Source organism: Acyrthosiphon pisum, chromosome A3 (assembly GCF_005508785.2).
Source record: "Acyrthosiphon pisum isolate AL4f chromosome A3, pea_aphid_22Mar2018_4r6ur, whole genome shotgun sequence".
Taxonomy (NCBI): domain Eukaryota; kingdom Metazoa; phylum Arthropoda; class Insecta; order Hemiptera; family Aphididae; genus Acyrthosiphon; species Acyrthosiphon pisum.
In genome coordinates, this window is record NC_042496.1 from 41,602,574 (window position 1) to 41,619,244 (window position 16,671).

The following is a 16,671-nucleotide window of genomic DNA, read 5'->3' on the forward strand; positions in this document are numbered from 1 at the left end:
CCCCCCCCCCCTCTTGCTACACATCCCACTAGATTACGCCCAAAGGTGGAAATAATTACCTATAGGCTATGGATGGTCTTGTTTTAAATTATAACCACTTTTTTATATGGAATTTAAACTTGATACTTAATACAATTTTATATTTGATTATAATGACTAAATATACAATGTAATTTATGGCTCAGTTATGTTTTAAAGTATTTTGATAGAATAACCAAATCTTATAAACTATAATATTAATAATTTATTTTTCTATAAAATGTTTATTAATTCTTTAAGTACCTACGTTAAACATAATATTAAGCTCTATAAGACATGACTGACATTAATAATAAATACATTTTATCAAATAACTTATTAATCATTCAATAATGTTTTTAAATAAAATATCAGTGTTTTTGGTACCTATATATTAGTTTTGTGTGTAACTGAACTACGGAAAGATAGATTAAACCATGACTAAGTAATAACATACATTGGTATTCGTAACATACATTCGTTGTAAGACTTACATATTTAATAAAATCATTTAATCTTTTACGATTCTAAGTACCTATTTAACCTACATTAATTTATGCGTTATTACGTAAACGTATAATTTTCATAATTTAAAATATTATGTAGGTACCTACACATTAACAATGTGCTGCAAGTATATGTAAATAGGTATGTTTGTTTTTTCAAATGTAAAGATAATCATTTTCTATGATATTTTAACTTTACTCTCGTAAAATCAATAAAAAAAAACACGTATTATATTGGTTATTATATTATCATTTATGACCTTCTTATTTAAAGTTTAGCTTTAGATTTGTTCATGTTATCTAATATGTCCAGTCTTTTATCGTTTAAGTACGACATGAATACATTTGTTTTTTTTTTTACTTATGAAAAACTGTTTTTGTTATAAAGTATATTGTTTATTAAATTGTTCATAGAGTAAAATGACATTTTTTAAAAAAAATAATTAATTAGTTCTATAAGCAAAACAAGTTAATCCAATTAAATTTGTATTGAAATCGTATTTGAGTAAAAGGTAAAAACTATAAATCATAATTTACGACTATTTATTTAATAGCTGTCGCATTATTGTTATAAATACATAAAAGCATGGTATAATATTTAAAAGTTGTTTTTTTAAACAGCTTTTATGGATTAAAGAAAAAGTTAAGTGTCATTTACCTTCAAATTGTCATATTGTTTTATGTTGTAAGGTTTCGTTATTGTTTTTTTATTTTTCTTCTGACGAAGAAAAAATGAAACTACTATTTTCGGGATTGTTGTCACTAACTGTAAAACTGTAAAATGGATATTTTAGTGTAAATACTAATTAAAATCTTAATCGTTTTTACGCATTTCTCCATTATTCCTCACAACAGCTGGCGCTCGAATTACTCTTTTATTGATATATATTATATAACTATATAAGTATTACCATTAAGTTTTAATACCTCATACTTCGTAATCTGATAGGGATTCAGAAAATGTATGTTTGCATTATATGCCACAACTTGACTGATAATATCCGTAAAAGTCTAATATCAATAATATCATCAGTCATATTCCACGTTTGAGATATGTTGTTTTTTGAAAAATCAATAACTCACAATGTGGAGATATAATATTATGTAACTATGAAAGTAGATTGAATGGGCATAATAATTTAGAAAATAATAAATCTAGGAAATCTGTTGTGTTGAAAAAATATAACATATTTCAATTTAATCGGTCCGAAAATATTTTAATCATAACGGCCACCTGTCCACAGATGATGTTTCAAATAAATTATTCAATTTTAAAACAAAATAACAATATAATATTATTATGTATCTATTCCGACTATATCTAAACATATAGGTACCGCCGTGGCAATTTTAAAAGTAGGTAATTATATGTGTTTGTTTGTAATAAAATACCTATGAAATTTCTTTTAGAATTTATTATTATTCACAATAACAAATTTATCAATGAGCATAATACTATAATTTATTTTTATTTGTTGGAAAACAAAAACGTTTAAGCATTATTTTATTGAAAACAGCTGAGTATTAATTATTGGCAAAAACTGTCCCAACCGTTATTAGCCGGCAGTAACGCGGTATGCTTCCACACGTGCAGAAACGTGTGACTTGCATTGCATACCCACAATGATGGTGGGCGCACATATTCGAAACCAATTATTATTATTATTCTAAAATATTCTAAACTATTATGATGTTAAATCGTCGTGTGTGCAGCGTATATTATTATAATAACACCTCGATGGTAATGAACAATGATGATGATGATAATGATAATATTGGAACAATAGTTAACTGACTGTTGACACGTATTGTGTAAATGTCCAGATACTACTGGATTAATAAGTATTACCACTGACGGAAATCGGGGGAAGTTTCACAGGCTAAGCCCCCCTTCTCAATCAGTCATCACAATGGTCTTCCAAGCGCCCCTTAAGGAATCCTTAGTAGAAGTTCAATCGAAAATTCTACCAGAAACAACCCTCAGCATGATGATAAAAAAAAAATGATTAAAACAATTACACTATCAATCATTGTAGAACAAAATACATTTCTCAATCCACTTAAAATCTTAAATATGTATTAAAAACAATGCTTTTGCAGTATTATCTTTTTAAAGTATTACAATGTTTTATAAAAGAAGCGATGAATATTTTTTTTTAAATTTAGGCATTTTAAAAATGTTAAATAGTAGAGGGCTAACATTACCTTAATCAATTAAACCCGATTTCCGTCTATGAAGTATAAAATCAATGCCTATAATATCATAACGGTATAATATGGCTAACATATAATATTGTGTATTAACGTATAAAAGCTATTTAAGAACGATAGAATTGAAAGTAGACATAATTTATTGATCGACGAAAAACTAAAATTTTTCTTTCGATTGGAGTTTACATTAAAAATTTACTCGCAAATGCAAATACGAAACGTTTCAATGAGGATTAGTAAATTTAATAAGAAAACAGTGTTTTTCTTTCATTAGTTTAAAGAGTAAAAATTAATTGCGTATTATGTATTTGATTTAATTGAATTTTAATGCATTCTTTACTCTACTTAGAATTATTCTTATTTTTGATTATGTATATTTTTTCTTACTTCTTTGTTGCATTTTTGTTAGATGATGTTAACGCTAGCCTCAGTGGTCTTAAGAGGTTTGTACTGAATAGGGAAACGAATCCGACGAACCATCCCATAAATTCTTCGGGTGATGACAGAAACGTTGCTACTGCTAGATATGAATCCCAGGAGGTCATCTTGGCTGAATCTGGCCCGATGGCACCTTAAAACAACACATTAGGTCAATTAATTAATTTTTGTTATAGAAAATGTTTAACAGTATAATATTAATTGTACAATCGTATAAGTTATGAGACTAAATAATAAAATTTAATTTATACAGTTGGGGGGAGGGAGGTTGAAAACCAATTTGGAACATCTTTGGTAACCTATAATAAATATAGTATAATATAATAATAATTATAAGGGTAACTGTCGTTGTACATAAACATATGTTAATTAAAATTTAAAACCATAATAGTAACATATTGATTGAAAATTTTGATATATCATGTTATGCAGATGATATTATTAATATAATACATGACGTGCATAATACATAGAAACATACATTTTAAGGAGTTAAGCATAGGCAATTTATTTTACGTTCAAGACAATTGTGTATAGAAGAATTAAAATAAGTGTAAAATATACATTTACATATTATTATTACTGCTACTATGGTATCGTGTCGTCGAATTACATTAGTTGTGCATTTTTAATACCAAACACAAGATGGAAACACTTTTTTTACAGAAAGTATAAAAAATAAATTATTGCTCTACAAGAAATGCAATGAACGCGCATCATCTATCATTTTATAATAATTTAAATTGTAATTGATTTTTTTTTAATTTTCTCTCTTGACAGGGAACATGATTTGTCAAATATTCATCCGGTAATGCCTTTGCACGTTTATAAAAATATACATAGTACAAACGTGCTAAGGACTTAGTGACGCTCAACGCTGACATACCGTATGGATAGCATAGTTATGAGGGGAATGTTGGTAGGCACTCTCAGTCTTAGGGGAAGAACGGACGCGAAATTTGACAGTGGATTATAATTGATGACCAAGTGAGATGGGAAGAATCGATGCTTATGATCTACATTTAACCTTCGGATTTGAGTCCTCTTCGGTCTCCGCTGTCGAATTGGGCCGGTGAGCGCGACAGAACAATATTACATAACATAATAATATTTTATAACAACCTAAAGGATAACAACGAACAATACATAACGTATAGCTAGTTTATCACGAACCCCCACCAATATACCGTATATTGATTAAAGCACAAATTATTATTTAAATATAATATTATCGTTTATTCGTTTATTATATATATTATAATATTATTATCGTATCATATTATATGATTTACACTTCTAAAACCTAAAAATATTAAATATAATAAAAAAAACTTGAATAAGAAAAAAAAATAGGTTGTTCAGGGAGTATATAACACATTCAACCTAAGTTAATAGTTTTTTTTATTAAAATATTTTATCACTTTTCTATAACATAATAACTGTGAATTTCAAATTTATATCACCAAGGTCCACACGGATTTCGATTATTTCTAATATTAAATACAACGAATTTGTAATATTTTACCTATTTTAACTTAATCGCAGTAAAAACACGTTATGTACTTACTTATGTACGGTAGATTAAACATGTCCAATCGTGTATGAAAATAAAAAAATATAGTCATACTGAATAGACCCTATACTGTTTACTTCCATTATTTAATAACATTTTATTGATTAACAATAATTAAACTATTAATCTAATAATACTATAGTGTACCTACCTATACATTAAAATAATATATACGTCTTCATTATCCGATCGGTTTATGATTAAAACTCGCGTTTAATGAAAAATATTTATGTACCGTTAAATGACTACCTCGCTCCGTTTTAATAAATTGAGCTGCAGTGTAATAGTACATAGGAATGCATTGTGAAAATTCCCAAGTATGATTCATACACCAATGTGATAAAACCGTACCATAGAATTTTATAGAAAAATTCAACTCTAATAAGTTTTATGATTTTCGTGAAACCGTGTGTGATAATTGTTAGTGTTACACAACACGCCAGCTCGTGATAAATAATTCTATTATCATCATTCATCATGTTGCAGAAAAATATATGATACCAATTCTTTAGGATTTTTTTTCACTTAGAATAGACATGGCGCGCTACAACTTACTGTTAAGTATAATAGCAACATTTGTCTTCCATAAGTGATATTATATTATATTATTATTACTGAATCAACAATTGTATTTGTTAACTGACTGTAATTTATTAAGATTAACGTTAGTAATTATAAGTGGTACGCGATTGTTAAATACAATACTATTATCAAGGCTTTCTTGCATTTAATTTTTAACAATTAAACAATAATTAATATTTTGACACTGCGCTATTGCTGCAATTGCTTGTACCTATAAGATATTTAACACATTTCAAGCACAACAGGAGCTGTAATGTCATAGGCTTGTGGCATCAGTGTGGACATCATTTTTTTTTTAAAGAGAATAAATTAATATACTATGGTGTATGTAAAAATCACCACGCCTTGGCCATTATGTACTATTAAATACGAATCGTTAACTCAAAGTATTTATCTCATTTTCCCACGATAAAACTAATCATACACCAAGAAGTAAACGTTATTAGGTATAGTGAGTAAAAAATCGAAAATAAGCCAATTATTTTAAAATTAAACCAATAATTTTTATCTTCAATAACGAATTACTTATGATAATTACTTTTTTGGAATAATGTGCTTTGTTTATATTACGTATTTTATATATATATATATTCATTGTGTAGTTTGTGTAGAGTTTTTGTACAAAATAAACAAGCTGTTATAAAATATTTAAATATTAAAAAAATTAATCAAAATATCACTTGAAAATGTGATGAAAATCAAGAATATTTCAAATCAATTAATTATTGAATTGTTAACCTTTACGTTATGCGAGGTGTTGGATACGAATGTAAAATAATATAACTTCTGTAATAATCGACTAAAGATAATGACTTTTGAATGATGCGATAATGCGATTTTGTGACTTATCTACAGAGTATAACGTGTGTAGCATTTCATTAACATCGAAATTATAACGAGGTCTATTAAAATCATAATTTTAGTCTTTTGTATGATAGACCGTAATATTATAATATAGTTATATAACTATGCCAGCACTAATCACGTTATGTGGCTATCACTTTAATGTAACAACTGAATAAAGTAGGTTGTAGGTACGTATAGGAGTATATTTAAGTTGAGTTTTTAAAAAGTTGAGCGTTTTAGTAAAGTTCAACTGATGACGCTAAATGTACAATAGGTATATTATACTAAAATTATATAAGTCACTATTTTTTTTTTTAAAAAAATTGATTAAAATTTAAAATAAACAGTGCTTAAAACTTTTTATTATTGTGTAAAACGATATTAAAAATATATCATTATACACAATTTATATTGGATCACTTTTGATGGTTAAAAGTTAAAACTATATTTTAATTAGGTAATGTTGTGAGTATAATATGTCATTTAATTTAAAACAAAACGAAAAAACACGTAACGTCATATTATATTCACGTACACTAATATGCTCAAATTCTGTATCACATATTTACAACTGAAACAAATCGACGATCGTTAATCTAAACCTAATGTTGGCACGACTATAATATTGTAATAAATTACACAGAGGGATCATCTTCATTGATTTTTTCGCTGGTTTTATGCATAATATCGTTATAACGAATTGTGGACATTCAGGTCACGAGTGTTATATATTTTTTTTTCAAAATAAAGATCTTAGCATTATTGTTCTACGCTATTCAAATTATTTTCGGTACCTACGGCACGATTTCTGTCTGTCAGCATCGATCACATAGGTCTCCTAACGAGAACCAGTACATGCGAAATCAAAACCGAAGCGGTCGCTCACTTCTGCAGCAGCGAAATATTTAGAAATTATAACTACTACCATCGGGCGTCTATCACTATAGAATTCTTAAGGACGTCTGCCATGCGAGCATAACATTATAAAATAATTGTAACGCACAAAATAACAATAGAAAGTGCACGCTCCTTTGTTTTTAAGGGGGGGAGGGGGTCGGGTTGGGTTGTTTATTTTTCTAACGTTACCTCTACCTGTAAACGAAGAAGACGACCAGCGGAGCCAGCACCTCCTGAAGCAGTGGCAATACGAGTGACGGCACGAAACAACAGCGATCGATAAAAATTCGGAAACGGAAACGGAAAGTGTCACTATAGTTTACAGCTGGAGCGAGCGATGCTGCACAAGTGGTCGGCCGCCGTCCGCCTAAGTTTATTTTCGCACCACGGTCTTCGGTCAAACCACGAGAACGTTTATATATTATTATTATAACAATACAATCATATTATTATAACAATATATATATATACGATTTCCCGGGCGCGGACGGCGGCGAAATGGCGACGGGCTATATTATTATTATGATTTAGTTTTGAACACGCGTATGATATATTATAATATTATGTAGTAAGTTTTGCGACCGGCGAGGACTTGACGCCTGCTGCAGCGCCGAATGAATTTCGCTGCCCAGCCGACCGATCGTACAGTGATACGCGAGTCTGTCGCACGGAGAGGCCGGCGATGGAAACGGTTTGCGATAAAAAAAAAAATTAAAAAAAACCGCCAGTCCACACACTCTCGACGCGATTACAATTATTATTGACAATTACAAGAATAATAATAATGATAAAGTCGCGTTAAATTATGATAATAATAATAATAATAATAATAATCGTCGTCGTCGTCGATATGTGCTTACTTACATTATATTATTATTATTGTAATAGTATAGTCCATATAGACGTCGTAGCTGCTTAAACGCACACGCGATAAGACTGTCGACATCGTACGAGCTGCGTGCGTGTGCGTGTGTATGTTGTTGTGTGTGTGTGATAACGCACCAAATTTTTTATGAAATTTTTTCGCCGTTTTTTTAATAGCATTCATACCTAGTAATATGGGATAATATAATATTTAACCTGAACGCACGTCTCCGTGGTGTCAGGCACGTCCTTGTGAGTTGTGGTGGGGCCCTGGGGCGATGGTGGGGCGACGATCGTAGCGAGCGGTCCCCACCCATGGCATTTAAAATAAAAATGTTTTTTTAATCTTATATTATTTAAAATAAGTTTTTGAAATTAATTAGTTAAATAATTTATAATATTACATTAATTATTAATTATCGCCCTCCCTCCTAGGACCATCCAATAACAATGGACTAACGACGGACCTGCGTGGTATACGCATACGGTTGCCTACAATGCAAATTATATTAAGTAAGCGATTGCAACGAAGAGGCCGAAAAAACGCATTGCGTGTTGGAGTCTACAGGTAATATTATCTATGGTAGTAAACATACGTGTATATTCGTATTCATGGGTGGTAGTTTTATATTTAGGGCCCTATTTTAAGAGTTAAACTTTGAATTACTTTTTGCCACATTTTTAACTATGTTCAAAAACGCGTCAAATATTGCGTATGATCTTTTGTAAAATTTTATGATACCGATTCTGTGCTTTTTTAGTAGGTACCTGCAGCTACATGAAAAGCTCGTGATCACTTAAAAATATACAGCGATAAAGAGTTATACATATTATACACTTCTGCTACTTTAGTATATACGTATAGTGCATAACGGTTTTAGCGACTGAACAAAATTCGTACAGCGTCCTCGCCATCTTCGCACGCTGTATACATAATATCAATTTAATACGGTCGTAGTCTGGACGTGACAGTTTACAATTTGGTACTCAAACATTTTGATTCATATGCAATTATTATTATAATTTATTAAAAAAAAATTATTATTATTATTATTATTAATATTTGATTAAACTTGGACAATTTGTGGGCTTAATCGACAGCAACGTGCAGAGTCGTCTTTTGAATTCGGCAATTTATAATAACATGCAAGCGAACGATAGAAGTAGCGTATTATTAAGGGGATTCGATACCGTGATTTTTTTGTTTTTGTCTAACACACTATAAGATTTCTGAAAACAAATTTGAATTTTTCGTCAAGTCTACATGAAATCAGCTTTCCCACATTTTTGACTTTTTGATTTTAACTTCTCCAAAAATTGAAATATCAGAATTTTTAAATACTGTTTTTGAATATGACATTTTTAAAAATTTTGGGGATAATATCAATAATGTGAGAAAGTCGATTTCAAGTAGACTTGACGCCAAATTCAAATCAGTTTCAATTGGAATATTTGGTTAAAAAAACACGTCTAAAATACTATGTCACACGTGTGTTAGACAAAAACAGAAAACCACGATATCGAATCCCCTTAAGTGCAGTAATATAGTTATTGATGAAACCAACACTGTAGACGATTGAACGACAATAATGTCATAATTAATATACTATAACGTCTATAACAACATAATTGTTTACAATACGTAAGTACCTTGATCATTAAATAAATGATCATCCGAGGCGCACAGAATGTTTGCACTTTATAAATTATAAGACGCATTTTAATAACTAATTATATTATTCGTATAATATAGTATTATATACCATAAAATTGCTGATATAATAATTATCATTAACAATCTAAGAAGAATATACCTAAACAAGTCTTTAAATAATGTTTGTAGTCGTTGTTAACCGTGTATTCTGTAATTGAGAGGGAGGTGACGACTTAACCTATCAGCTCCCTAAAAAAAAATTTCAAATTTTATTAAACTCTCATAAAAAAAAATACCCAATATCTGCTTATGTTTCTCTCCGTGTCTATATCATATTATACGACTTCAACAATAATGATTAATGTTATTTCAAACGTATTATAATATACAGTCAATCAAATGTATACGTGAAATGTAATAAGTCGGTACTATATATGTAAAAATGTAGTGCTTATGAAAAATATATAATTTTATTCACATGTAGGTACTAGGTAGGTACCTAGATCTAACGTATATTGTTTTAAACTTATTATCTCGGTTTGTGAATATGGAGGTCAAGTAGAATAATCGCGAATTCATAGATTGCCAATAGTATAAAAATTTGAAAATGTTGGTTCATAAACGGTTTTTTGATTTCAATAATTTAAATACACTATTTTTTTTAATAGGTAGACCTAATGGTTAAAATAAAATCTGTATACTATTACGTAGGTATCTCGAATGTGTCAATCTAGAGATATGCCGACAAATTGAATGGGTACTAACACAAAAATACATACCTATTTACCTAGTATATAGTGTCCGAATTTGTTTGTAATAATATAAATCAAATCTTCATAATCGTAAATTGCATAAAACAAAAAATCGTTTCGTCTTTAATTCTCACAGGGCGCACTAGTGTAAATGAGATCAGAAGTATGAAATCGCTAAGTATAGTTGAATAATATAATATTAACGATATAATAGGTACCTATATATAGTATAAAACAATAATCGACGAACCATCGTTCAGCTTGTATGCCTTTCAAAATCAGTTGTTGGTTTAAAAGCGAAATCCCTCCTTGAAAATATTCACACGTTTTATGTAATATTTTATGTCATGATGATATTATACACAAACTATATATTATAGTATTACATGTATATAATATGCACTATACATTGTACAAAGAGTATAACTAACATTTATAATATAATTGCTTAAATTTATTTACCGGAAAAAAAAAAAATTATAAGATTAATTTTCGTAGGTATGGTTTATTGAATATACCTAAATGTACGTGTGTGTGTATACTGTACAGTGCATATTATATAATATATAGTGTGCTTGTGTAGTTGTGTGTGTGTGTGTTGAAGGGCAGTGCTTCGAAGGTTATGATAAATATTATGTTAAAATTGCGTGTTTTTGTATTTGTATTTGTATTGAATAATTTCTTGGATCATTTAGATCCTGTATATTATGCTATAGATGCACTTGATTTTTAAAAAAAAAATGTTTACAATACGTGCGTATAATGCGTTGCGTTCTTAATTTGTATAAGCTGCTTATTAAATTTAACAGTTCAGCTATTTAATAATAATTCTTAATATCAGCAGTGCGTGAGGAGATACTAATGCACGCTGTGATAAGTGATAGTTGATAAGAATTACGTGTAATCCGTACGCTAGTGTTTCTATTAAAAAATGTTTGAATTCCATAATAGTTTATTTTAAATTAATAACAAAATTTATTAGTACCTACCCACTTATTAATAATTTTCGATTCTCAGTTCCGAAGAGAACGGAGAAGCTATCGATTTTACAGCCATCATAATACATTATTTCTTGTTATATTGGGAAAAGAATTGTTTAGTTCAACAAAAGCGCTGTAAAATGTTTCACAAAACCCATCCTCTATCGACAGGAAAATAGCACCTTATAATGCATTCTAGGTTATTATTTTAAATGTAATAGATTTTGAAAAAAATTCTTACCCATAGTTTTAATTTGTAGTGCTATCATTAAAAATGTCTAGGTGACTGAATGTCATTATAGGGCCTGGGACTTATTTCAGGTACCTATAGTACCTAAACATTGCTCAATGCGTTGTACTATTACCATACCTATTCTAATAGATAAATAATAAAATAACTTAACCTAACAGAGATATTGCATGATCGAGAGCGTTTAGTTATTATATTAATAACTATATTATAAGTACTGTGTCACTATATAATAATATACGCTATAGATACAATTATTTACGACGTGAATGTTAAAATAATAATAAATAATTACAATGAAATAAGTGAATAATAATATTATACTTATGTGTGGCGTTATATTAAAAAATAATTTCAAATGTTTATAATAGTTTACCCAATTAAATAACAATAGTAATTAATCCCATCTATATTATATTTGGTGTTTAGGTTATCGTATTAAAAAATAATTTTTTTCATAATAATTAGTAAGAAAATTCAGAAAAAATAAATAAATGAAAAAAGACAAACGAATTTTTAAACACTAACTTACCTTTTGTTCAATAAATGTAGACAGAAACGTACGAGAACAGCAACCAACTGGTATCCATATTCAACTAGGTATACCCACTTGGTCGCGTGTTGAATTAAGTTTAAGATAATCACACTTGACGCTCGACACTACTTTTTTAAATTTATATATAAACTGAGATTAGGTTCATTTCGAGTAGATTTTAGCACTAATATAAATAGGTACTGGTTTATTTTTAAAAACCATTGACGGATTGGTAGTTTGTTCACACCTTCATAATTCACAATATCTACAATAAATAATTATTATTGCACTTTAACCGTAAAGTGTAACTTCAGCATTAGAAAAAAATTTTTTTCGTCAAAACTATTCTTTAAATACATAAACAGTGATCGTTATTGTGTAATCTTTAACATGTGTAAATGTAACGGTAACCGTTGTGTATAATATAGGTACAGATATTAATATTGAATAATGATTGAAAATAGCCTGCGTAACCGATTTACGTAAAATAACATTTATCTGGGTGAGTTAAATTATTTAAAAAAATACACTCTTGAATCAATTAAAAAGTACTAAAAATTAACTTACAAGTCTAACAATTTTCCGATATCACTATTATTATACAGGTTGATAACTTTGACAACATTTTCAAGGTTCTTGAAAAAACATATTTTAATTATTAAAAACAATTCACTCAACACTTAAATATTATGCTGAAATGTTAAATATATATATAATACAATTATGCGAGTATTAACAGAACGCTACAGACCCAGAATTATTTTTACAAATTGTTTTGTGTGAAAATAAACCACCAAAACTATACATTCATAAGAAACTAAATACACTATACAGAAGACATTTTTACTCCATTTTAATTTTTAATATCATTAAAACAAAAAACTTGTAAATGATTTTAAATCTATTTTCAAATTAAATAACTTTTGTTGTGTTAATGGTTTAAAAAAAAAATACAAATTACATTACAACACATTAAATATTGTCTTTTGTTTGGTATGATATTGTTTCCATTATAAATGGATATTTTTCACTTAGAATCTCGTAATCAGGAAACAACTTACAATAAGGACCACCACTTTTAAATAATTACTCTGAATTAAGTTTTTAAATCAAAATTTTTTCTTAATATTTAACTAAAATTGTCTAAAAAGCGGGTGATTAGACATACTTTAAAATGAATTTGTTTCTTGGATACCTATACGATTATGCTCAAAATGTATAATTTTGTGAGAATCAACAAAACCATTTCGTTTAAAAGTCAGACGTTTTAATAACGAATACATTTACGTGGTACTATTGTCACAATATAATTATTACTTAACTAGCATATACATTTAATATCATTTCTGAAATAAAGTAACAAGTATAATATTATAGTATTAGTATATATAAAAAATATAAAATAAAAGGACTTTTAGTTCTATGCTAACCGCCGTGTATAGACTCGAGCGTTACGTTCGCGAAATAAAATGAACTTGTCGCCGGAAGAAGTGGATTTAAAGGAATCCTTCACCTAGTTTTTGTTTCAATAAAATACATTTAAGTCGGAAGGCTATTCTTACAAATACCTAACCTAACCTACCGAAGAGTGTTATTTTTATTTGTCGCATAATTCTGCAATTAGCTACTTTGTGTTGTCTGCGTGATAATAATGTGCAATAATAACTTATAATAAATTGCAATCAATACTGCAGTGAATGTATTATTATTAGAATGATATTGCTCGAACATTTCTACAGAGAATTATCGTAAAAACAAACCGGAACCTATTTAATTATGAGATCAATGCTTAAAGTTCCGGATACAATAAAACCGATTTGTGCGATGGCCGATGGGTATATATATCACGACTAATACGACTAATGCGGCTTAAAATAAATATTTCTATGATTTCCGCTTGTTTTAAACTTAAGTTAAAGTATATACAACATGATTTATCCATTTTTTCGTCTTCTATAACGCCGTTTTTCAAAATCTGGTATCAGTAATTTTCAAAAATACTTAAAGACCATATTATAAAACCATTGATATTATTTTGCACCTAAGTAGAGTGTCCTGTTAATTTCTGGTTAGGTGGCACTGCTGGGAGCCTTCCTATTGATATTAATGTTCTTTTATGTCTAATGTTTATGTCACCACACTTGCTTATTATACCTTGTCTGTTGTATAGATTGTAAATATACTATTTAAAATAAAAAAATAAAAAATAAAAATAAAAAGTAGAGTGTCCCATGGAGATCCAAACATATTTTAAGTAATAAAGTAATAACCACAATTTTCCACTATAAATACTTATATAGCTCATATAATTTTACTGAAAATATAGTTTTTGAGTTATTTAACTTTTGGTACTAACATAGGATAATAGGGTTTGGAAGTTTGACAGCTGCGGTGAGTTGAACATTTTAGTACCTAACTAATATATTAATCAATCAATATATTTTATGATTTGTAAAAAATAAAAATGGTCCAAACACTAGATCCATCGCAATTCGCAATAATGCGCTATAAACTTTATATTTTTGTATAAGTAAACATTTTTAATAACTGAAAAACTATTCGTTTGATTTTTGAATTAGATTCGAACATAAAAATTTTCGAAAAAATGATTCATTAAATAATTTACAGTAAAGGGGGAAGGGTTCTTACTTGAAAATCAGAAGTTTGTATCGCCACAGGACACTCAATCCTTAAGTAATAAAAAAAAATTAAAAAATTAGAAAATATTTTGGTCCTTAACTATAACTAAAAATTACAATAACCAGTTTAAGCAAATTCATTATTCAATGAAAAGATGCAGGGGGTAAGCATGCATGGTGAATCACTCTGTATAATGTACCACAACAGAATTAGGCTTTTAAGTGTTTTAATTATATACCTTTTATTTTAGACTCTGAGCGGAGTGATGAGTAAATTAATTTTATACCGAAGTGTGTAATTTTGTTCCTGATATCACTTTTAATAGAAGAAAAAAATAAGAAATTAGATTTTAACTTTTTTGGAGGGGGAGGGTGTCAAAAGTAAAAATTATTAGAGTACTACTATAAAGTACTTTAGAAGATTATCAAAAAAAAAATTTTACTATATTATAACGAGAATATTTACGCAAAACCGATTTTCTTTTAATCTTGTAATTAAAAAATGAATAATCATAGAAACTTCAAATTGTTCACGAGACGTTTATATTAGTACCTTCTAGATATGATAAAATGTTTAAAATATTTTGATGTTTTTTTAGCTATTTGTAGACAGTTGAAATTTTTGTCTTTTTAGTATTTACCTATACTATTATTTATTTGACTGCTTATATAATATGACACAATTTTTATTAAGGAGTGAAAAAGCTTAAAAATGTAATGCAACTAATGCAAGGTTTCTCAAAGTTTCTAAAAGTTTTTTGAGTTATCGAGAGTCTAGTGTTCGATACTCGACTTTCTTTAAATACATCGTGTTTTTTAATGTTATTTCTTACAATCGCGACGTAACTGTGTGTTACCGGCGTCCAGCGGTTGTTCCACCTAGACCTAGTCGTGTACATCACATCATTATACCTCGACGAGTCTATATCGTTTATCGATTTATAGTTGTATAGGTATATAGATGCTATAACAATAATAGTATGATATTACAATAATAATCGATCGAACCTGCGCCGTCTCCGTCGGATCGACGACTAAAAGCCGCAGGCCGTGACAATATTAATATACCCATATAATAATAATAATGCACAATAATCTTTTCGCAACCGTGTTATCTGAAATTAGATCGCGCGGAACCGCCGAAGACGACGTTTTCGCCTGTGCGAGTGCTATTATATTATGTGCACAAAATATTATAATGTACAACTATAATAATAATATGTGTTTGTCCAACTATCGCATACGATCTCGCTGATGTCGGTGTACAATGATATACGATATCGTCGCCGCGGTGTGAGGTAAGTCGGCCGTCGCGGACGTCATTCGCTCGTGAAATGACAGACATTTCGACGTGTCGCCACGCGCACAGCAGCAGCCACTCGCGCCGCCCGGGGATCGGCCGACCCTTTCTATACTGCGCATTTCCATATGATATTATATTGTGCGAATCACCGTATTCAATAATAATTATATTATATTATAATGCCATAATAATGGGCACCTACAAATAGTTGTATCTATACACATTACAATACAGACGCGCAGATACTTAAACAGGACACGTTACTTCTCGATGATGGGCGAACGCTGACAATATATTATAGTTATTAGATACTTAATATTATACTCTATTAGCGGACACCTGTTATTAGAGGTTTGAAACGCCGGTATTTCATCGCCATCATCATAAGTCATCTCACTCGTTATTATGGATAATACCGTTGAATAATATCTTTCGTGGTTACCTACCCATTAAACAATTAAACATTATGATTATATTTTTTTTCAATTTTCTCTAAAGCTTGGATGGGTTTTGGGAGATCACACTACCTACGGTCTATTATTACCAAATTAATATATTATTATTATAATATAATAATAATAGGTGCATGCACGAATGCGGGTAGACATCACGCATAATAATAT

At 29.1% G+C, this 16,671-nt stretch overlaps 1 protein-coding gene across 5 annotated transcripts in view; it reads right to left on the reverse strand.

Moving 5' to 3' along the window:
* The window catches only part of LOC100159728 (facilitated trehalose transporter Tret1-2 homolog), a 78,753-nt gene that overhangs the window by 41,176 nt on the left and 20,906 nt on the right, over positions 1–16,671 (reverse strand). For 2 of the 5 annotated variants that reach the window (XM_001946395.5, XM_016805220.2), the window contains exon 2: positions 3,123–3,306. In XM_001946395.5, the coding sequence (XP_001946430.1) occupies positions 3,123–3,306 (184 nt within the window). Of the gene's footprint in view, positions 1–3,122; positions 3,307–7,260; positions 7,717–12,103; positions 12,226–16,671 lie in introns of those variants that run through there. The other 3 variants (XM_016805221.2, XM_003245157.4, XM_008185846.3) reach the window with 3 other exon arrangements.